This window comes from Montipora foliosa, chromosome 5, assembly GCF_036669935.1.
Source record: "Montipora foliosa isolate CH-2021 chromosome 5, ASM3666993v2, whole genome shotgun sequence".
Taxonomy (NCBI): Eukaryota; Metazoa; Cnidaria; class Anthozoa; order Scleractinia; family Acroporidae; genus Montipora; species Montipora foliosa.
Genome location: NC_090873.1, coordinates 6,846,720 through 6,868,920, shown reverse-complemented (window position 1 = coordinate 6,868,920; position 22,201 = coordinate 6,846,720). Strand labels below are relative to the sequence as shown.

Genomic DNA, 22,201 nt, shown 5'->3' with positions numbered 1-22,201 from the left:
ATAAAGATCAATCGTTGATGCTAGTCCAAGTGTCAGCTGAAGTTAAGCTCCTCCGAATGAGGTTAGTACTTGGATGGGGGACGGCTGCGAAGTCCCCGTGATGGCGATAGCTAATTCGTTTTTTTTAAACTTGATTTCATTTTTTATCTTGTTTGGCCGTTCAAAGCTATTTTCTTATTTTCTTTCTACGTCAAAACGGCGAACAAACTGGTTCCCAAGAAATATTGGAGTACGTATTCGTTCTATGCAAAATGCTTCTAATGAAGTATTCGTTGTATGCAAAATAATAATGTTCACAGTGGAACACACAAGTACGAAGCAAGATCTAGAAATAACGTAGAAATTTCTCCTTACCTTTAAAGCTTGCCTTTCTCAAAGAAAAAGCATCTATCCACTTTATCGAATAGTTTAATACTGAAACAATCATGGCGGGCGGAAAGATTCTATCGTAAAGGTTTGCTTTCACCAATTTGACGGAAGTGTGTCACGGTGGCCGAGTGGTCTAACGCGCTAGCAGAGACAAATTGTGATGGTTTGGGAAGTATAGGAGTTCTCCTCGGGGCAGGGAAGTTAGGAAATACCGTAGGGAATATAAATCAGTCCACCCGCTCGGAGATTAATGCAATATCCGTGGGGTATGCACATTTGTGACTACCAACAAAAAAAAGATTCCAGCCCGGTTTTAAGACGTGGATGCCTTCGGCATTCCACGTAATAATATTGCCACACCAGGAATATGTTTGCTAGCTGAGAGAGGTGTCTCGAAACTTAAGACCTCCAATCGTCCAAAGAATACTCATGTCAGGGACACAGGGACACTGTGGCAGATATATCCTGACCCAGAACAGCAAAGTTCCGGCCATGTAAATTTTTTTTTCTACAATTTATCTATTATGACTCCTACCTTTAATTACCCTGGGTACCAGAGGAGTTTTTTTGTCCCGTTCATAACTGCAAGGATCATAGCTTCACTTGACAAATAAATGTGGCGGCCAATGCTAGCCAAGTGAAGTGATGTAATCCTCCCATCGGAGCCTAGTGATGCAAGCAAATGGTACAAAAAAATTCCGGTCGTTTCGGTAAAAGTGGAAAAAGAGAGACAACCTTCGCAGGTTTTCCATTTTTTCCGGAAAATTTCCGTCGGTGTCAACCGTTCCATTTGTTTTCCCACCGGAAAAACCGGTTTCTTCTGACAAATGGTAAGCGCCTCTTCATTGGTTTATGGAGGGAAAGTAATCGTGCTGCACGTGCGGCACGCATTTTTGCTCATATTTTTGTGGCATCTGGGCAACAGCGACATGAAATCACCAAATTTGAGGTTTTGACGACAACGTGAGCATACCTCCTGTTGAAAATCGGAAACTAGTGTGCACGAGCGATTTAGTTTGATTGACATGTGACGGGAGACATGTGGAGAGTGGTGAGACCTTTTCGGAATTACATCTTGTTTTTCGGCGGACTGCATCTTGTGTATCGGCGGTATTGTTGTTTCGGAATCTTAAGAAATTGTCTCTACCAGGAATTGTATTCTAAAGGGAAGATATCTGTTATTAAAAAGTGTGGATCATTAAAACACCTCTCATCCTCTATTTTTACTCTGAAACCGTTCGAACCCATTTTATTTTTAGGATACTTCGCCCACGTTACACGACGTGAACAAGAAGGAATGCAATGGTACAAAGATGTATTTTGAGATGACAGGGACATTTAGATCGGAGGACAAAGACGATTAAGACGACTACGAGTTTTTCCTACTGGGCATGCGCATAAGGTTTGGAGGTCAATATTTTTCGAAGTGCGCGTACGGAAAACTCGTACACGTAGTTGTCCTCTTCTTCCGCTCTAAAGGTCCCTAATGTCGTCGACGTCGCCCTCGGAGATCTTAAGCCTGGTTTCCATATGATCTGCAATGGTCTGCGATCGGTCTGCGACGCGATCGCCGATAGGTCTGCGCCACGTCGCAGACATATGAAAGCATGTGTCCCCGGGATCTGAGGCAATCTGCAGCACACGGTCTGGATGATCGGGAAAGTTGAATCTCGTTCTACTTTTCCGACCATTAAGACGCTTCCGACTAAGACAATTTTTAAATTAATTAGTTAATTGAAAGGTGTGTCTGAGATGATCTGTGTCCTATCGGCGACACACTATTCGCCTTGAAACACGTCCAATCAGACTTGAAGTAAGTGCGCTCCTCTTTCTCCTCGCTTCCCAGAGGATTAGTGGTACACTTGTCTGCGATCGCTTCAGATTTAAATGGAAACATTTGCCTCCTGTGTTTACGATCGTCTGCGATAAGACCGATGCAGACAGCTTGCGATGGTTGCAGACCGTTGCAGATCATATGGAAACCAGGCTTTAAAGGGGTAGGTACAAAACACAGGTCACCAGTCACAGGTCATTGTTTTACCAATTCGGAAACAGCCCTAACCCTTTACCAATGCTAACATTAGGTGTAAAAACGTTTGTTTAGGCCTCGGGCCTAAGGTTAGCTTCAATGATTGTTTAGGATACTTTCTGTATCGGTAAAAAAATGACCTGTAACCTGTGTTTTGTACCTTCCGATCTTAAAGTCTGTTAAATCAAACGGCGACGTTATTCGTAAATAAACCTGTGCAGCGATGTAATTATCCTTAATTGATTTTATTCAGAGTTGACGTTTTTTAGATGTTTTAACGTGATAATAATTATAATGATGTGAGGCCAGGACGAGGTTTTAACGGATGACTGACAACTAAAACACTTGCAATGCATTATTAATTAAAAGAGCTTAAATAAAATTAAAAGCCTTCAGGGACACTACTCTTTAGTTGTGTTATTTCACTTGAAAAATAAAGTCTTAAGACAATCGTTCGTTCAATTGTACTTGGTATCAACAGACCGTCGTCCCGAAAGTTTGCATTTAGACTCGAACCCAGTGCTTTCTAGACGGTATAAAGGAGAGGACGCTCAGCTTAGGGAGGGTTTGATGTTTGATTCCTTCTCAGGTTGGTTTCCGCCATAACATACAGCGTTTAATCATTGTTGAATTACATTATTATGGGAAAATCAAACGCCTTGCATTGTGAAGTTCAGCTGTTGGATGACCAAAGCACAACTGTGGACCTGGATGTAAGTGTTTTCTTCGTAACAAAAGCCAGCCATTTTTTTTATGTTTAAATAGAAAATAGAATATTCGAGTGTGTCGTACGTACAAAGATCTTTTGCTTAAGCTTGTTTGCATTTGTGTTTCTTTAAAAGCTGGAAGCTTCGGTCTCAAATTTTAATTTCAGTTGTTAATTAGCTCAAATGGTTTTCGAAAACACCATATTTTGAGAAAAATACTTAAAGTTAATCCAGCTTCGTTTGTTTTCAATTATTTTGTCTATTTCAAAGATGAAATTGATCACATTCTTTGCGAATGACTTTACTTCCAGTCCAGAGATCAAAATCCATGTTTTGCGAACCTTAAGCTCAATAATTCTTTTTAACATATCAATTTGAGAGCTTTTTTTACAATAGGAAGCAGAATCGAATATATACCTTTCGGTACGTTTAGTATAATTTGCCTATTATTTAATAACATTTTTCGCGATATGAATAATTTCACAACGGTTCAGTGCATTGTGGAATTAAAAAATGTCCAAAATTGTATTTTTCGCTATTTTGTTCTTTTTTGGCATGGAAAAAGGAATAAGAGTGACTTTAAAATTCTTAGAGTGCTATATTTAATTCGTTAAAACCGTTATGAAGACTTAATATCTTTTTATATTGCTCGTTGGAAATGATTTCCGCGAATGTCAAATGACATTTGTGCTTTGTATATGTTTTAATATCGATTAACAAAGTTCATTTCTAATGTATTAGATTAGCTAATACACTATTCTAATCATTTTTTTTGAAAATATGTGATATACACCATGAAAATGGATAGCTTTACTTGTATTACAGATGTTTAGGAAAAAAAATTCTAATATTTTAAAAAATACATGTACAACCACACTTTTGAATTTTCAGAACATGTTTCGATGTTTCAAACATCATCTTCAGCCATAGTGAGTTCCGAAAATTCAAAAGTGTGGTTGTATTTTTTAAAATATTAGTAACACTTGTGCTATCCAGACCATTTGGAAAAAATTCTGTTTTGAACACTGTCATACCAATTTGATCTGTATTCTTACACTGCACGTGTGCATCCAGGTAAGTGGCCAGCACCAACAATTAATAACACTTTCGGTGTTGCCCTTGAGGGTTCACTTTTCAGATCCCCTACAATACACTTACTCTTTGTATGTGCAAGGCATTAAATACATGTATCTTTCATTTGTAACTATTACAAAACTCTTGAATCTGATTGCTTCTGTGTGTGTCTATTTGTCGCGTAATTGGCACGCGATCTCGTGGGTGTTCATTTACAGGTATCCAATTTGAACAACTCCAAACTAGATACCTGTAATTGGACACCTATGCCATTTGCACGTCAATTATGTGCACTTGGATAGGGTCTTTCTTGCTGTTTTCCTACAATGTACTACAAGTTTGCAAAACAGATTGAATATAATTTTTAACTTTTTCACACAAATGATATTCAAAGACGTTTTATCCTTACATATTGTTATTTACAATTAATTAGTGTTAGAAATTTGTGTTGTACAATTCAGGGGTAATTATTGTGCTCATAATTTCAAATCGGCCTTGCAATTTTGAAATTATTCGTCTGATTATTCCCTTTTATTCTAGAAATTACTCAGCATATCTTCTTTACACTCGGTCATTAGATCATACCACTCGCTTTTATTCATATTCATACCTCTTTATTTATTTTAGGCATTTTACCCCCACATTATTTTGCTTTTCACACATTTTTACTTTACATCTGTATATTTTTTCTTATCCCTGATGATGCCGTAGATCGGCGAAAGCTTGGACTCTAAACGTTTTTTAACGATTTTAACATCAACTTCAAGTTACAGTAGTGTAAGGCCTCAATTGGATTCTAAACTGTTTCATTTAAAATGCTACTGAAGGACAATATCCAACGATTATTCCCTGAATTGTATTTCACTCAGTCCTATTGTTATTACGTACTAGCTGAGTATAAGGTTTGCACTATATACATGTATGTTAATTGCATCCGATCAATGGAGAATGCGTCCTAATTTTTCTCAGATGGGTGATTGTGTGGTCTTGCCAATAGTACGGGTAATCGAGATTTTTCTCAATAAGGGACACCAAAATACCCGCCGCAAATATTCTTTTGATGTTTGCAGGGACAACCTTGTGTGGATTCTGTGTGTATTGATCAGTCTCTTTTTGTCACATGTGTATGCTTAGTTTTATAGCTTGGAACCCTATGAAACACAGGCTAAGCGACTGTCGAGCGCACTTCAATAATCCAAGATTACTACTAGTATAATTATAGCTGCGGTCATTATGCAAATGCCCATGCAGAAAAAAATGTGGATGTTTGTCCACAGTGTTTGCCATAATTTTTATTTTTTCAAGGCTGAGAATAATAATAATAATAATAATAATAATATTAGTAATAATTAGTAGTAATATCAATCATTTCTATTTCTTTTAATGTAAGTGAAAAAAGATAAATAAAAAAAATAAAAAAACAAAAATAATAATAATAATAATAATAATAGTAATAATAATAATAATAATAGCAAATTCCATTTAGATTATGATTACTTTCAATTTGGATTAATAAATTTTAATTTTCAGTATTTTTATTTATTTGACATCACTAGAATGTCAGGGTCTCTAGTTGGGCTCCTGTTGGTAATTATGCACCAAAGGTTGCAGTACTGTAGAGCCAACGGGACATTATACCTTAATTCTATGTTGTAAACATTAAGTAATGGTTATAGGACTGAGTTGAGTCCAATTCGGTCTGTAAACTGATAACAAAATCAGACAACTGGGCTGCTGGAGTTCAGGCTGTACTGGTACGACCTCAGGCCAATATTCTCCAGTACGGCTCAATAATGATTGTCTTACAGATTAGCCATTTGTTTGAATGCATCTTTTTTTCTTCATTCCATTGCAGAGAAATGCAAAGGGGCAAGTTCTTTTTGACAAAATCTGCGAGAAAATTGAAGTAGTGGAAAAAGATTATTTTGGTTTGCGATACATAGATGAGAAAGATGGTCAGGTAAATAGCTGCATACTTGAAATTTCTCAGTATGAGGTCTAAGATTCAAGTCTTTTCACAACAGCAGGTGTCTGTCCTTCTGGGCACCACTTTCGTTTGAAGTCTGATCCAGTGGCTGAGATTTTAAGACAGCCAGTCTCTGCAGAGCAGGGCTTGAAGCTATGACCTATACAGTTTCACTTGCAACTGAATTTTTTCCCCTTTGCGACAAAAATATCTGGAGAAGTTTCAAAGTTGTGGCAATTTTTCACCTTAGCTATTTCAAAATAAAAGGCTTGAGAGTTGCCACTTTGCCACAGATTACTTTTGTTGAAATAAAAACAGGCTACATGTAAATTATTGTTTTTCATTGGGAATTTGTTCAATCTGAAGATATGGGACACAATGGTTGGTTAAATTTAGGCGCACTGTTACATGTACGTATGTATGCACAACGCCTTGATTATTTGCCATTTTCAGCGGTTTCTTTACACAACTATTGCAGGCTCATTTTGTCTTTTTAAATCGCTGGCTGAAATGACTGATTTATTCAATAACACAACAAAAATTAAGACCTCACTTATCTGCTCTTCGATCCCAACGTCGAGCTCACATACAATGTACTATCTTTTTCTTCAACACATCATCACTCAGACGTAGTCTAAACTCCATAGTGTAAATACACGATGTGCCTTGCACAAAATGAACGTAAGGCAATATATTAATACAAAACAATGCGACGACTTTACGACTAAAATTCGCAAAATTGTAACCAAGTCTTAGTGGCTTGTTGCAGAATTGCATCAAGAATTTCTTTTTTAATTTTGAGCCCTATATTATTTATGTAACAACATTAGCCTTAAAATCATGTTTGTACATGTACATTGTCCTTGGGGTACTTGTTCATTTATGTCCAGAAATATGCCTAATTGGATGCACACTCAATTTGACATCCAACGCGAACTGTCCTTTTAAGTCTAAGCCTTTGCTACCCATTTTTAACAATGAGGTAAGGGTACATGTTTGCGTTATTTTTAGCTTAAAAGGGTTACATGTTACTCATTGACTCCCAGGGGTTCCCCATTGACGGGTAAAATCGTCTGGCATTAGTCTGGCCAGTTTTGGCCGGTTTGTGTGTGAAAGGGTTGAAATTCAGCTGTTCTTCCTTATGTGAGGAACAGCATTTTGGGGACACTATGTGACATTAATTTCTGTGTTCTGAGAGATGAAGATGTTGAAGTTGGGGAGAACACCAAGGGGAAACTTCGTGATGCTTTAACATATCTGTACTTGTAACTCAGTGCTCACAAATCACACTATTCGCCCTTGTCACATGGCGGCCATATTGTCCCGGGAGACCAAAAAAGCTTTGTTTTACCACGCCAAGCCTCACCCCCGTGGTTTCCACTGCAAGGCTTAGTGTGGTAAAACAAAGCTCCTTTGGTATCAAGGGACAATATGGCCGTCGTGTGACTAGGGCGAATTACATGTAATGTTGTACATGTTCATACAAAGTCATATAACAGGAAGGATATCAATTTTTTTTAGTATAACTGGCTGGATCCTCTTAGGCCTGTCAAAAAACAGCTAAAACGTGGTAAGTGTATAAAAAAGTGCAGCCTTCATTATTTTCCCTTTGTTTTGAAACACAGAAAATACTGAATACATGTACATGTACATGATGCACGTACTTTAAAATCTAAACGATCGTTTTCGTATTTTTTTCTGTATGATTAGAGCCGTATCATTTCTACTTTGCTGTGAAGTTTTATCCACCAAACCCAACAGCTCTGGTTGAAGACATAACAAGGTTTGTACAGTGTAGGGTCGTGTTTAGAATTTTGTTTACTGGTCTCTAGGGTTCCCAGCCATTCAGCTCAGTGGGAGATGGAAATTCTGTGCCAAGGGATTAATGTTATTGTTAAAAGAGGGGAAAATGGAATGGGCTTTCTTTCTCTACAACAGCTGCCAATTCAGAGTACAGCTGTACGTGTACACGGGCAAGTTGTGGTCGCAGAAAGGTGGCCTACAGCTGTACATATACACTGGCCTGGCTTTATGATCGCTTTTAGATGTGATCTTGTTCTAATATATAAAATAAATTACATGCAAGGACGGGCAATAAGATTGGTGTACACGTACATCAAGCATCAAGTACTGTACAGTGGCCATCTTCAACAAAAATATTGGGCAAACTGGCAGTTTTGTTCCCGGCTAGCAGAGGTCTCATTTGCTGGTCTGACAGGTTGAGGAAAAGAGACCTGCCACGGGTCAAAACTCACTGTGTTGAGCATGCTCAGTGGTTACTTAGCAAGCAAAATTAACCCTCACTTGATACCCAATGTTGTGTGGGCTCACTTAACAACAGTGGAATTGCTGTAAAAGAATTCCCAGGACACAGTGGGTTCAAGTCACATTCAGCCAACATATCATGGGTTATGCTGTTTGAAGAGTGCTGTCCAAGGTTTTGGACGGTGGTTGGATCAAAGTGAGTTTCAACCCATGGCAGAGTTCTCTTTTCCTGTACAAGGCAAAAAGAAATTTAAAGAAAATTTTTGCTAGCAAGGAAGCAATTTTGGAATTTGGCACACACTTTGGCTGTTGGTTGTACATGTCCAGTGCAGTTATTCCAGAGAATAAAATTGCTTTGATGGTCTGCTAGCACAACAAGCTGGCAATTAAATTGTACATGTTCATGTGCAGTGAGGTGCAGTCAATCATGGTGGTTCAACTGTTATCGGGGATAATTATTTAGACAGGTAAACAAAATTTTTTATAAATAATTGTAATAAATTAGAATTTTAATGAGTTAAAGAACTCAAAATAGTGTTGAAATAATATTTTGTGAATGTTCTGTGGTTATCAGGTATTTGATGGTCTTACAGCTGAGAGAAGATCTCTTGAAGGGAAGGTAAGTTGTGTTGAGACCATGGTCTTCAAGGAATGCAAAATTTATTAATTAAAATTAATGATGTGAACTAAACTCAATACATTTTTTGGTCATGTACATGTAGGCCATTGATCATTGTACAACTTTATGAGACTTGCAGTTGTTGGTTTTTTTGTTACTGTGTATCTTTTAAATTTGAATGAAGGCAAAGCCATTTCCGAGTTGTTGGAGGGGAGCTGGCTGTCACTCCTAAGGGTTCGTCAGATCCTGTTAAACTTTTTTGTGTTAAGCCGCTGATTAATGCATAAGGCATACATTAGGGTTTTGTGAGGCAGTAATGGAAGGCAGTCATGGAGCCGGGCCAGAAACCGTCTTTCAGTACATAATTTTTGCTCATTTGATTTAGACACGTCTTTCTTTAGAGCAAAATTACGAGGCCGCTGAAAATATACAAATTGATGAACTGTACAAATACTGCATTTCACTGCCTTTCAATCAACAGACACTATCCACTATTTCAGGGAAACTTTAAATTTCACGTTTTCAGAGGTACATGTAGAATCAAACAAAATATGCCTTTTTGAGTTGTAAAATGGAAAACTGAATTGAATTCATTTGCCACAAACAAGAAAAAATAACAATACAATAATAAGAAGTCTCAAGGTTATTTAGCCGAGCGTGAGTGCTCTACTACACTGTAATTGGGGAGACTACAAATCAACTGAAATCAGAAGCAATCAGGAAAAATTGGATCGAAATGTTGGTTTTTGGGGAGAGTGGAAAACCGGAGTACCTGGGGAAAAACCTTTCGGAGCAGAGTAGAGAACAAACGCAACCCACATATCGCGTCTAATCCAGTATTCCATCCCTAGCCACATTGCTGGAAAGTGAGTGCTGTCACTACTGTGCAAATGCCAGCTCTGCTGACCTGTGCACATGTAACATTATTTTATTACACAAAATAAAAAAGAAAAATTTTTCCTGGCAAGAAAGCTCAAAAAGAAACCTTAGAGGGCTTATTACTATGATCTCCCTTTGTAACTTATTTCAAAATCAGATTGAAATTTAAATAATTTAGGTAAGAAAGCAAGCAAAACAAAACACACTAAACATACAGTTTAATAGCATAGAGGAGATAGCATGTGGAAAATGAACATGCAGTTATCAAAATTTAAAAGCGACGAAAAATTGTTGTAATGATTAAAAAAAGCCGAATGTCAACAATCACCTTATTTCAATGGATTGAGGGAGGAAGATTGTAATGGGGAATGGATGCTGTATCATGATCACTCTAGAATTATGTCCTAAAGTGATCAATGGTAAAGGCTTCTAAAAATAATGAGTGTTCCAATTGAAAAAAAAAGGGTGTATATGACGTCTTTGAATGGCAATAACATGTCAGATCTTTCTTTTGGTCTCCCATTCAAATACTACAATGTAAGCCCATCTGACAGGGCTAAACTTTTGTTTTACCAGTATTACATTGTACATGTACTGTCTATATTCACATGAAAAATACATGTAGAATTGATAACCACATGCTGTGAAAAAGAAGTTGATGTGAACTTGGAATGATCAACGTGTCAGCTTCGATGCCAATGTTTATCGATTTTATTTTATTTCCTTCAATCTTTCTGGGTTTAGTATTTGTACTACATGTAGTAACCACATGTTCTCTCAGGGGGCTTAATTTACATTGTATTGCTTCCTCAGAAACAATGTGTCGTTCTTTTGACCACAACTTACCTTCTCAAATCAAACAGATTGCTTGTATAATTATGATTCAGAGTTTGGCCAAGGGCAAAGTATTTCAATCCTGTCACATAATATTCTTAGCACTTTGTGCTTCTCAAGAAGTACATGCTCATATCCTCAAACTTCTGTCCTCAAAGATTGTTTCTTTAGTACCCTTTTCCTTTGCTTCTAAAGAGACTGTTGAACGCACTTCAATAATCCCAGATTACTTCCAGTAATATTATCATCAGTACAGAGGGACGGCATAATAATAATTATTGTGTAATGGGGTCTGTGTCAAGGTACTACATGTATAGTCTAAACCTCACTGGGAGTTGTGACTGTCAATTTGCGATTCTTAAAGATTGTTGCTGTATAAAGTTTGTGCCATTTAGCCGTCACAGTTTCCACTAATGCCACACGATACATCCACCTCCTGTGTGGGACAGATACATGTATGTTACCTACATGTAACCTGCTTCACTACTTGCAGTTCAGTCTCAATATTGCTATTACTGACATAGCCTTTCTATTGTTAATCTACAGATTACAGTGCTCCATTCCAATTCATGCTCTTCTTGGTTCTTTCGTCGTGCAAGGTGATTCTTTTTAAGGAGGCTCAAACCAGTTTTAGCACTTTCAACAAACTGTACTATTTGGAAGATGGAAAAAAAATTCTCAAAAGTGGATTCAGAGCCACCTTAAAATTTTATTGTTTTGAAGGTGATTGGTTCTCGCGTTACTTTGTCGACCAATCAGAAGTGAAACCAAAACCAGTCGTGGCTCGTGCGTGCACATTTTCCCGCGCTTTGTGTCGGCTACGTGTAATTACTTCGAGTTTTGATTGGTTTACCAGATTGTCTCCGTCCTTTTTGAGTGGTTTTACGACACTCGATTGAAACTCGCTCTAAACTAAAGTAATTATCTAATTACTTTCGACACTCAATTGAAAACCGCTCTAAAGACAGCAATAACACCAGAAACCCATAAGGGTTGAAACGTGTAACGGTCCCTTGGCTTTGAATCTGCTCCAGATAATTTTTTCTAACTTTGCAGAGTTTTACGTTTGCCTGCCAATCACTCCAAGATGCCCCCAAACTGCTTTATGTTAAATTAAATCCGATTCATTGGGTTTGTTTTTACCATTGATTACAGCTGAAGTCGGAGACTATGAGCCTGAGGAACATGGCGAGAATTCAGAATATCTCTCGGAGTTTAGGTTCTGCCCGAGACAGGTAAATAAAGTGATAAAACATTTCTTTTTGAACCTCAATAGCCTTAGGGATTTTGGTGGGTGTTATGTATATTGTAAGTAATTTAACAAACGGGTGGTGTGGCCAAGACTGATCAACTACATGTACTATGTACCTATTCAACATCAGTATTCCATGCTCATTTCCTTTCAATACTTAAATAGTGGAAGAAATTTAAAGGAAGAAAATTCAACGAAAAAAGGTTGTGTAAATCAGGGAATTAATCTCAAGTACACAATTTGACTGGTTCCTAGAATGACTGCGGTAAAACTCTCTGAGAACTTGGTTCATACAGGTGGATTGCAAGTCATCTGGCTCGCTCTTGAGTTGTTATGCTTTTAGCTAACAAATTATTTGGGTTGACTTGATCTGCATTTTAGTCGGTAATTTGTGCTATGATTGTGCAGAAGCTTGTTTCCCAGCACACAAGGGACCGTTACACGTTTCAACCCTTATGGGTTTCTGGTGTTATTGCTGTCTTTAGAGCGAGTTTCAATCGAGTGTCGTAAAACCACTCAAAAAGGACGGAGACAATCTGGTAAACCAATCAAAACTCGAAGTAATTACACGTAGCCGACACAAAGCGCGGGAAAATGTGCACGCACGAGCCACGACTGGTTTTGGTTTCACTTCTGATTGGTCGACAAAGTAACGCGAGAACCAATCACTGAGTCAAGTAATCATAAACCACAGCAATTCGCTAATTACTTTCGACACTCAATTGAAAACCCCTTTATGATTACTTCACTCAGTGATTGGTTCAAAGTTCTCGCGCCATTTTGTCAACCAATCAGAAGTGAAACCAAAACCAATCGTGGCTCGCGCGTACACATTTTCCCACGCTTTGTGTCGGCTACGTGTAATTACATCGAGTTTTGATTGGTTTACTGGATTATCTCCGTCCTTTTTGATTGGCCAAAGTAATTACTTTGGTTTTGGTTAAAGGACATTCGATTAAAAATCGCTCTAATAATATTTTTTATTGCCGCTCACTTAATATTTTTAGCCAGATGAGATGCTTCAGAAAGTTCATGAATTTCACAAGAAACACAGGTAAGATTATTCCCTTGTTAGGGTAATTTATTTTGTTTGTTTTCTTTTGTTTGTTTTTGTCTTCCTAGTTTCGAAAAGAAAATTCGAAGCCATTATCATTTTGTTGGGGTGAAGGTACATGGAAATTTTTCTTAGCAATAAAGTAACTTAAGGACGTTCGCGCGAAAATTTTTCAACATTGATTTTTTTTCTGAAACTTTTACCACTGTAAGATGATGAGTTAGTTATGTCAGAAATGTAAAAAAAATGGGAAGCACCGACTTCGTTTTGGAGAGAACATGCCCGGAAAACACCCAAAATGTGACAAAATCGGGCTTCGTTAGCGAATAAGGCCAGTGTCTGTAAACCCAAATATATTGCAATCAAATCTTTGAAGTGAAATCTTCTCTGCCAAATATTATTTAAGTGGACTTATTAAGTGAATTTAGTCAGCTGGTGAGGTTCCTTAAAGATCAAGTTCGCATTTAGCGACCACAGTTTCACGCGCCTTGCAGCCGCAAGATGGCAGGATTTGATGTCCCGTGAGCAGAAATGTTGAAATTTTTTTAACTTCCCACATTGATTTTTTGTTTATTTTTGGACAACGTGGAGAGAAATGTCAATAAAATCCGTTTCTGGAAAGAAAAATAGGGGTCACCGAACCAAGACCGTTAAATCCAGGCAAAGCTATAGCAATGGCCTTTTGCCCTATCATTTCTCATTTTATTACTTATCGCGCGCGCTCGTGTATGACGTGGCGTGTGCATTTGCGTGCGCAGTAAGGATGCGCAGAAACAATTGGCGCGAACGTCCTTAACCATCCAAGGGCGAACAAAACTAAAACTGTTTTGCAAGCGAAGGGTCATTTCAGTTATTGAAAGATCTTCAGCAGCTGTCTTGAGAGAAATCCAGGCTCAAACAGGACCCGAACTGGAATCTGGTCGTTACGCTAACACAGGGATTTTGTTTCGTGTTGGACAAACCAAATTATGGTGGCTTGCATGTAAACCAGTTTCACCAATTTGGAGGGAATGTCCTAAAGGAAAAGGAAAGGAGAGGAATTTTAAAAGTCTAGTCGTTCTTGCACTGGAGCACTAATTGGGGGCAATGTAAACTGAAATTAACAATTAACCCAAATCAAGTCAAATGGTGGAGAAAACCTCTAGGTGCAGAGCAGAGAAGCAACAAACTCAACCCACATGCGAGTCTGAGAATCGAACCCAGGCCTCATTGGTGGGAGGCAAGTGCTCTTGAGAAGATTCAAACTGACTGAGCCGTCATTCCCGAATCGGTGTAATGCCGTGTACGATGTGTCGCACCATTTTCAAAGCGAAAGTTCGGACGGACTCAACCCCGTAGACTAATGATAACGTCAGACTTTGTTGTCCCCGCAGGGGATTGCCTAGAGGCAAAATCCCGAGGAGGCATCATTGTAGCTTGCGCGTATTCTTCATTTACGGGGTTCAACATTATTATTGAGAATATCTTGCCATCTGTCACGGAGTGTCACAGGTTACATCCTGTGCAATCTAGCGTTGGAGCAGCTATTCGAAAAGTAAGATTAAGTTTTTATCCGCCTTTGTCGGAAGTCCGTCTTTTCCCAAAGGGGGCGTAAAGTAACTAAATTATCTCTTGTCAAGGATTATCCTTTGGTTTGATCAAGAGTCACCGGACGATTTCATTTGGGAAACAATTTGTCGATTAACGAACATTGTGCAATCACGCACAAAGTTTTTCGGGAAACGGTTTGTCAGACACGTCACTGTTGAGAGATTGAAAGACTCTATCTACAAGCAGCAAGTGTTGTTAGAAAACGATTGAAGATAAACATTAGTGACAGTATTTACAAGGCAAACGATCGGTGTTGTTCCAACATTAACATATTAAAGGCTCGCGAAAGTGTTCTGTCCTGAAGAAGTTGTTGTTTAGAAAAAACAATCTTGAACACGACCTTGGATCGAAGAAAAAGGCCACATGTTATTATCATATTTTTGCTGGATTTTTGAGACCGTCAACTTCAGTTCTTTCAAAGTGTTAGTAAAATTCGAATAAACTATCGCAACAAAGGCAACTCTTTAATATGCAAAACCGTGTCATGGGTAGCTGCATTGTTGGGGATTGTAAATACTCTCAGCATTTCCGAATTCTAATTTTGTTACCAGAAGAGTTTTCTGCACAAATTTTTCACTTGATGTACCTATCATTAATAATACCATGACATCGTTTCAGTTCCATTCTTAAATTTGTGGGTTTTTGACGTCATTTTCTCCTCGATCCAGCTCTCTCAAGATTTTAAAGTTAGTAATAGGGGAAAATTCCAGTTAAAATAAACAATTAAAGCTTAAAACTTGGGTCACTTAGCGTTTTGTTAACATAGCTTTGAAAAACGAAGGGAAAAAATGTTTTTTTTTATCATAGTACCAGTTAAGATGGCTCAAATCAGTTTCAACGCTTCCAAGTGACGCTCTTATTAGAAGGATCGGCACCACAACGTTGTATCATGTATTGGCAATATTGTGGTACCAAGTGAAACACGAATTATTGCTGAACAAGATACGGTCATCATTGTGACGTAATGTCGGCGTGGCAACGGGCAAGCCCGGTAAAAACACCCTATATTTTGTCTTCAGTTGCTTATATCTCAAAAACGAACTCGGTGACCCCCATTTTTTTATTTCTGAAAAGTAATCAGAAGGGCTAGTTGAATCTTTCTGCAAAGATTAAAAAACTTCTGTGTAGCGGATTCAGAGCCACTTTGATTCTGTGATTTTTTAAAGTGGTACTACGACCAAAAAAAAAAATTTGTTTTTCCTTTGGATTTCAAAACTATGTTAACTAAACACCAACTCACCCAAGTTTTAAGTTCTGATTTTAAAAAGACACCTGTTTATTTTAGCTGGAATTTTCTTATTTATTGGTCCGCCATTACTAACTTTAAAATCTTGAGAGAGCTGGGTCGAGGAGAAAGTGGCGTCAAACACTCACTGGTTTAAGAATGCAATGCGTGTGTACGCGGCCTAATTAATATGCAGCACGGGAGTTTCGGGCTTTCAGACTTTTCAACCCGTGTTTTGCATATATAATAAATTGCGTTTACACGCTGAAATTTTAAGCTAGTGAGTAAATGACGTCATTTTCTCTAGATCCAACCCTCTGAGGTCCAATCGGCCAGTTTTGAACGTGAGTAATGGCGGACCATGAAATCCAAAACTTACGCTCAAAATAAAGAGCCTTTGGATAAAACTCAAATCTCAAAATTTTGCCAGTTAGGTGTTAAGCGAACACGCTTTCAAAATCTGAAGAAAAAAGGAAATGATTTTTTGATCATAGTACCACTTTAAAGGTGGCTCTGAATCCGCGAGACAGAATTTTGTTAAAATTTGCAGAAAGTTTCATCGTGGCCTTCTAATCACTTTTCAGCAATAAAAAATGGGCGTCGCCGAGTTCGTTTTTAAGATATAAGCAACAAAAGACAAAATATAGGGTGTTTTGACAGGGCTTGCCCGTTGCCACGGTGACATTACCATGACATTGCTGTTACGTGATGCAATGATGTATCTTCATTCGTGTCCTCTAATTGTTGAAACCCTTCCGAGCCTCCTTAAAGTCTTCCCAACTATAGCGCTTAAACCAGGCCGTAAAACATACTTTCAAATAACTAGACAAAGGGCGTTTTCACGTTAGGTCATTTCGTACCTTGCAGGGGAATGACACCAGAAGACGCAGAGTTGCAGTACCTGGATAATGCCAGGAAGCTTCCATTGTACGGAGTCGATCTGCACCAAGCAGTGGTAAGGCTGTACGTTGCGTGTTTGGTGATAAGTCGATTCGCCCTCAAGCCGAAGTACCTTTTTGCCCGAACCGATTTGTTTCGCCTGCTCAAGGTCTAGGTTCCCAGATATTAGGGAAAGAGAAGAAAATGCGTGCGTTTTCCGACTATCTGGGAGCCTACATCTCCTGATGAATACACTGCTGTTCCTGGCTTCATCAGGGGTGACCCCATTTTCGTCCCCAGGTTCCCTTTTCTTTTGGTCAGCACGAAGAACACGGACTCTGGCCACAGCCAAAGCAGGAAGTCCGCGAATCTCGGACTTCCGGCTCTTCTGCGCATTCTCAGAAATTTGAAACAATAACGGTCGTCAATGGTTACCACATTATACCATTACCGCGACTGCGCGTATTTTTGGCTGTGGCCAGAGTCCGTGTTCTTGGTGCTGACCAAAAGAAAGCGGACTCAGGGGCCGAGAATGCGGTAATCATGATGCGAAGTTATCGCACACGAGAGTCCTTTTATATTCTCACCAATTTGCTAAAAAAAAAAGTTGTGCTCCAGTTTTATTGGCAATTAGAGTCATTGTCTTTTAATAGTACTTGTCAGAAAAAGGCCGCTATCGTTATGTTTCAAAGCTGGTAGCATGGGTGGCATTGATGTGCCAAGCTTCCACAGTATCAGACAAAGTCGTTGATGGTACTGCCGGTTGGTGGTGATAGTAGAATTATCCCACTCAAATGTGTGGTTAGTTTGGCAAGCATGCGCTGACAAAGCAGGGTTTTCCTATTTTCAAAGAAAAACCGTCTTTTGATTCGTGAACCACACTGACGTTTGGTGTATACGATATACTCATACAGTCATTATTGCATGGGATAGAGTATATTCGGCAGTCATGGTTCCTTCAGTAGTGAGACGTCATTTAGAATCTATTTGCCTTATAGGATGCTGAAGGCCAGTCGGTTATTGTTGGAGTGTCAGCCTGGGGAATCCACATCTTTCACAACAATCGCTTGATCAACAAGTTTGTTTGGTGAGTAAAGAAACATGTATGTTGCTCCGAAACGTCATAGTTGGTCGATTGAATAAAGGACAATTCGCCCCGTGGACAATTAGCACCCAGTTTCAAGACGATTCGCCCCCAGCTTCAAGGCGATTTTCCCCAGTTTCAAGAAGATTCGCCGCCGATATCGAAACACCAAATTATTGCAGAAAACATGGCTTTTTGTTGCTGCTGCAATGAATGAACCGGAAGCGAATGAACGAGGCAGCTCTCTAATCGGGAGCAGAACACATTTTTCTTCAAAACGCAAGGAATTGTGGTTATGCGCAAATGCAGGGATAAAGATAGGCTGTACGATCTTGTTACACAGAAGATTAGAACAGTTTCCTGCTAGCAGAGGTGTCTTTTCTTTTCTGTTCGCTGGGCTGACGCAAGGCAAAAAGAAAAGCTGTCTGTCTGTTAGCAGGTAATTAAAAGAGAAGCTTGCAGTCTGCTCTGTTGTTTAGACTTCTGGTTCACCTTCGCTTCTTTGATGCTCATTTTATCTGTTTATATAAACTTAACCGCAGCTTCGTGAAATACAAATAGGAAAAGCTGTCAGGCTGAACTGAACTGGTGAATGGTCAAGATTCCGTTAAATATGAGTATTCCGATTGCAAAAAGCCATATGGTGTCCACGAAAGGATCTCTCGTGTCGTATATATCTATGGTCTCTCATCCAGATATCAACCCTGCCTAACAGGACTTAACTCCTGTGAACTTAATCAAGAACAATAAACAAACTGCGGTGATAAACATATGATAACGCATTTGAACTTGACGTATGAGACAACATACATCTTCAAAAGTGACGACTGACCAAATGTGTAAAACTTGAGAGATACTAAAAACTAGATTAAGAACAATGTTCTTAACAAATAAATGCCAGAGTTTCTCACTGCCAACGTTTTCGTTCAACGTTGGTTTAAGTTCACGTATTAGTAAGGTTTCTCTTATTTCGCAGGGTAAATCAGATCTTCCATTTGCTAAGACTTCAAAGTGTTTCCCACTTGATGTTGTGACCGGTTTTGACTGTGTGATCCGCAACAGCAAAAGTGTGAATGATTCCTGTAAGGGTTCTGTTAACGATCCGTTTTCCTTTCATGTAAACGACGTTTCGTTTTACCAATCTAAATTGCAATCCCAGCAACACACTGTACACAATCTTGAATTTTTGAGATCTACAGAAACGATATCTTAAAAATTTTCGAGAAAAAAAAAACTTGATTCGGCGGGTGTTTTGAAATATCAACTTAAGGTTAACGAAACCATAGAACTTGCTAATACAACCTTTAAGACTGTGTGATAACTTTACTTTGAAAACCTAAATAGGGTAAAATAAGGATTACAGAACTGTGGAAATAGGATCTGAAACATTACATGTACTATGATTCTGATGTTTCGTTAAGACATCGTTCATATTGTAGGAAATAATGACTCCCAGGTAATCGTTTCGGAGCAATGTCTCCTGCGAACTTTCTGTGATGCTTTGTGAAAGCATCACAAAGGACGAGGAGTGAATCAAGTGGCTAGTTGATCTTGACCGCTGTTGTACTGAATTTGGTGATTGGCAAGTCTGTCTTTTGTGTACTATTTAAGATAGATAGATAGATAGATAGTTTATTCACCTTAAAAACTTGCAGCCAAAAGCTGAATTGCGGTAAGGCTTACAAATACAAAATTTACAACTGCGCTTAACTACAAACTAATTATAGGACTTATACTACATAAAAATTGTTAAAGAATCACACATTAAAAGCATGCGTCAAATTCCTATATACAATAAGAAACAAATTTATATCTAGTTCTCAGCTACTATAAACAAAACTTAAAAGAAAACTATTCTTGCATCTTTCAGTTTTACATTTCGGACGAATAAATGTTCTTTTTTCTCTCAGATAGTAGCTTGGTTGGTATCTACTTGGGAGTAGTTTGTGAAGACTGTGAGATTGATTTGCACATATTTCATCGAACAACTTTGCTGCAATTGACTCTCTTCTATCATACAGTGTTGGAAGTCCAGACAGCTCTAGAGCCTTAGCATACGATAGTTCGGGGTAAATAATCTTCATAGCGCGTTTTTGAAGTCTTTCTAGGTCTTCGCTTAGATAACTTGGTAGAGCGCGATGAAAAACTGGGCTGCCGTACTCCAGAATAGAGCGAATGCATGTAATGTAAAATAGAAGAAGCTCTCTTGTGGCTTCATGCGATTTCTTAAGCTGTCTAAGAAAATATTATCTTGTTGCAACTTTCCTAACTAGTTCTGACACATGGACATTCCATTTTAAATCACTGCTTATATTGAGTCCTAATAATTTCACACTGTTCACAGTCTCTAGGGTCTGACGGTTCACCCAAATAGGGTCAAACTCTGGTTCGTTTTTTGCAAAGCTAATCCTAAGCTCTTTGCATTTTCTTTCGTTTAACTGAAAACCGTCATTCCTTGCTTGAATAGCAAGATCGTCTACCATTTGCTGAATACAGCTCTTTTGCCCTTTAGTTATTACCTCAGAGATTGTGGTATCATCCACATATTTCCACATCTCTGCCTCTCCTGCTTTCAAATCATTAATCATTATTAAGAATAACCACGGCCCAAGCTTTGTCCCCTGTGGAACACCGGCCGGAATGTAACGCCATTCGGAGAAGCAGTCTTGGGCGAGTTTAACTCTCTGTCTCCTATCCGATAAAAAGTCAACAATCCAGCATAATATGGCGTTCGGAATATCGTAATCTGAAAGTTTACGCACTAAGATATTATGGTCAATAAGATCGAACGCCTTACGGAAATCAAATAAAACCGCTCTAATCGCGGCCGAGTTCCCATCAGAGCTGACGTGCCAGTTATGGATCATGCTGACAAGGGCGTGCGTAGTGCATGATTTAGGTATTAAAGGGGCTAGGTCACGCTATTTTAGGTATATTCGTTTAATTTTGTAAATTATGAGCTCTAAACGTCAAATTGGCAGAGCAAGAGTCTTTCATTTGCAAAATCACGGCCACATAACAACTGACAATGATTTTCCAGCTGTGTAAATGACATTTTGATATAGACTGATTTAAATTTGAAAAAAGGTGGGCCGACGTTTGTCAAATTTACCCAAATTCAGTCCATTTCAATCCTCTCCAGTTTTGTCCATCCATGTCCCTTCTTGGCCTCCCTGTGTTTTGTTAGAGTTCTTCTATAGTTTTGAACAGTTATTTTGATCTTTTAGTTAATTCTATGACCATTCGATCAGTGCTGAAATTGCCTAAAATTGCGTGACCTAGCCCCTTTAAGTCACACGAAAAGTAGAACTAATAACCACAGCACTTCGCCCTTCAACTTTCTGGGAAAAAGAAGTTGAAGTGAACTCGAAAATGATCAATATGCTCAATGCCAATGTTAATCCACCTATTCCCTTTTAGTTCCTTCAATCTTTCTGGGTTTCGAATTTTACTAGTAACCACCTGTCCTCCCAGGGGACAATTTTACGTTGCATCGTTTCCTCAGAAACCATGCGTAGTTATTTTCACCACAACTTACCTTTTAAATCGAACAAAGATCGCACTTACTTACGATTGGGAATCTACTCTAGGAGAAAGTATATAGTTTCAGTCACATGAATCATAGCACTAAGCGCTTCTTAAAACCATCTCAGGAAGTACGTGCTCGTATCCTCAAACTATGGTTTTCTTTCTTTCCTCCAGTGGGTGGGGTCAAGTTTGGGGTCCACGTTTTGTAAGACCTATATTGAAGTTTCCCTTCAAGTCCGCGCACGAGGAAGACCTTAGACAGCAAAGACCAGAACCAGGTTGCTGACCAGCGGTTTTCGTTAAAACAATGGTTTGCTGGGGGTGCTAAGTCTCGCGGGCTCAGAAAACCTGGTTGTGGTCATTGTTATTTAAGGTTTTTCGCGCACGAACCGTCGTTAAATTACCGTGATTTGATTTGTCCTCAAAAAACGTTTGGAGACTCCAGGGTAAGTTTATTAGGGATATGAACAACTGTGCCTCCGTTTTAAAGCCTGGTTTGCGCTGCGACATAAGCATAAGCCGACGAAGAAGAATTTCTCCAACCACGGCAAGTTTCTGGTAAAAAACAGTACCTTCGGACGCCATCTTAGGCACTATTAACTTCAATATCCACTGGCTTAACAAAAAAGGCGGCCACCTCGGTCTTACGCTTCCGTTTATGTTTCACCCTGCATACACAATTATTAACGTGACATAAGCATAAGAAACTGGAAACGATTTCGTTATCTTATACTTAGGCTGATGTTTATGCTTATGCTTATGATCCAATGTAAACCAGGCGTTAATGGCTATTCAGTTCTCGAAAGTAGATAACATAGTGCTACAAAGTTCAAATTACGGTTTTTGA

General features: G+C 38.7%; 1 protein-coding gene across 1 annotated transcript in view; it reads left to right on the top strand.

Annotated features, from left to right (window-relative positions):
• The first annotated feature begins 2,952 nt into the window (after nt 1-2,952).
• Nucleotides 2,953-22,201, top strand: part of LOC138003497 (band 4.1-like protein 3) — a 30,590-nt gene continuing 11,341 nt past the window's right edge. Inside the window, exons 1-10 of the mRNA XM_068849601.1 lie at nt 2,953-3,111; nt 6,035-6,139; nt 7,667-7,715; nt 7,856-7,928; nt 8,985-9,029; nt 11,289-11,341; nt 11,898-11,977; nt 13,002-13,048; nt 16,731-16,818; nt 17,741-17,829. Of these exons, the coding sequence (XP_068705702.1) occupies nt 3,040-3,111; nt 6,035-6,139; nt 7,667-7,715; nt 7,856-7,928; nt 8,985-9,029; nt 11,289-11,341; nt 11,898-11,977; nt 13,002-13,048; nt 16,731-16,818; nt 17,741-17,829 (701 nt within the window). The 5' untranslated portion in view covers nt 2,953-3,039. The remainder of the gene's footprint in view (nt 3,112-6,034; nt 6,140-7,666; nt 7,716-7,855; nt 7,929-8,984; nt 9,030-11,288; nt 11,342-11,897; nt 11,978-13,001; nt 13,049-16,730; nt 16,819-17,740; nt 17,830-22,201) is intronic.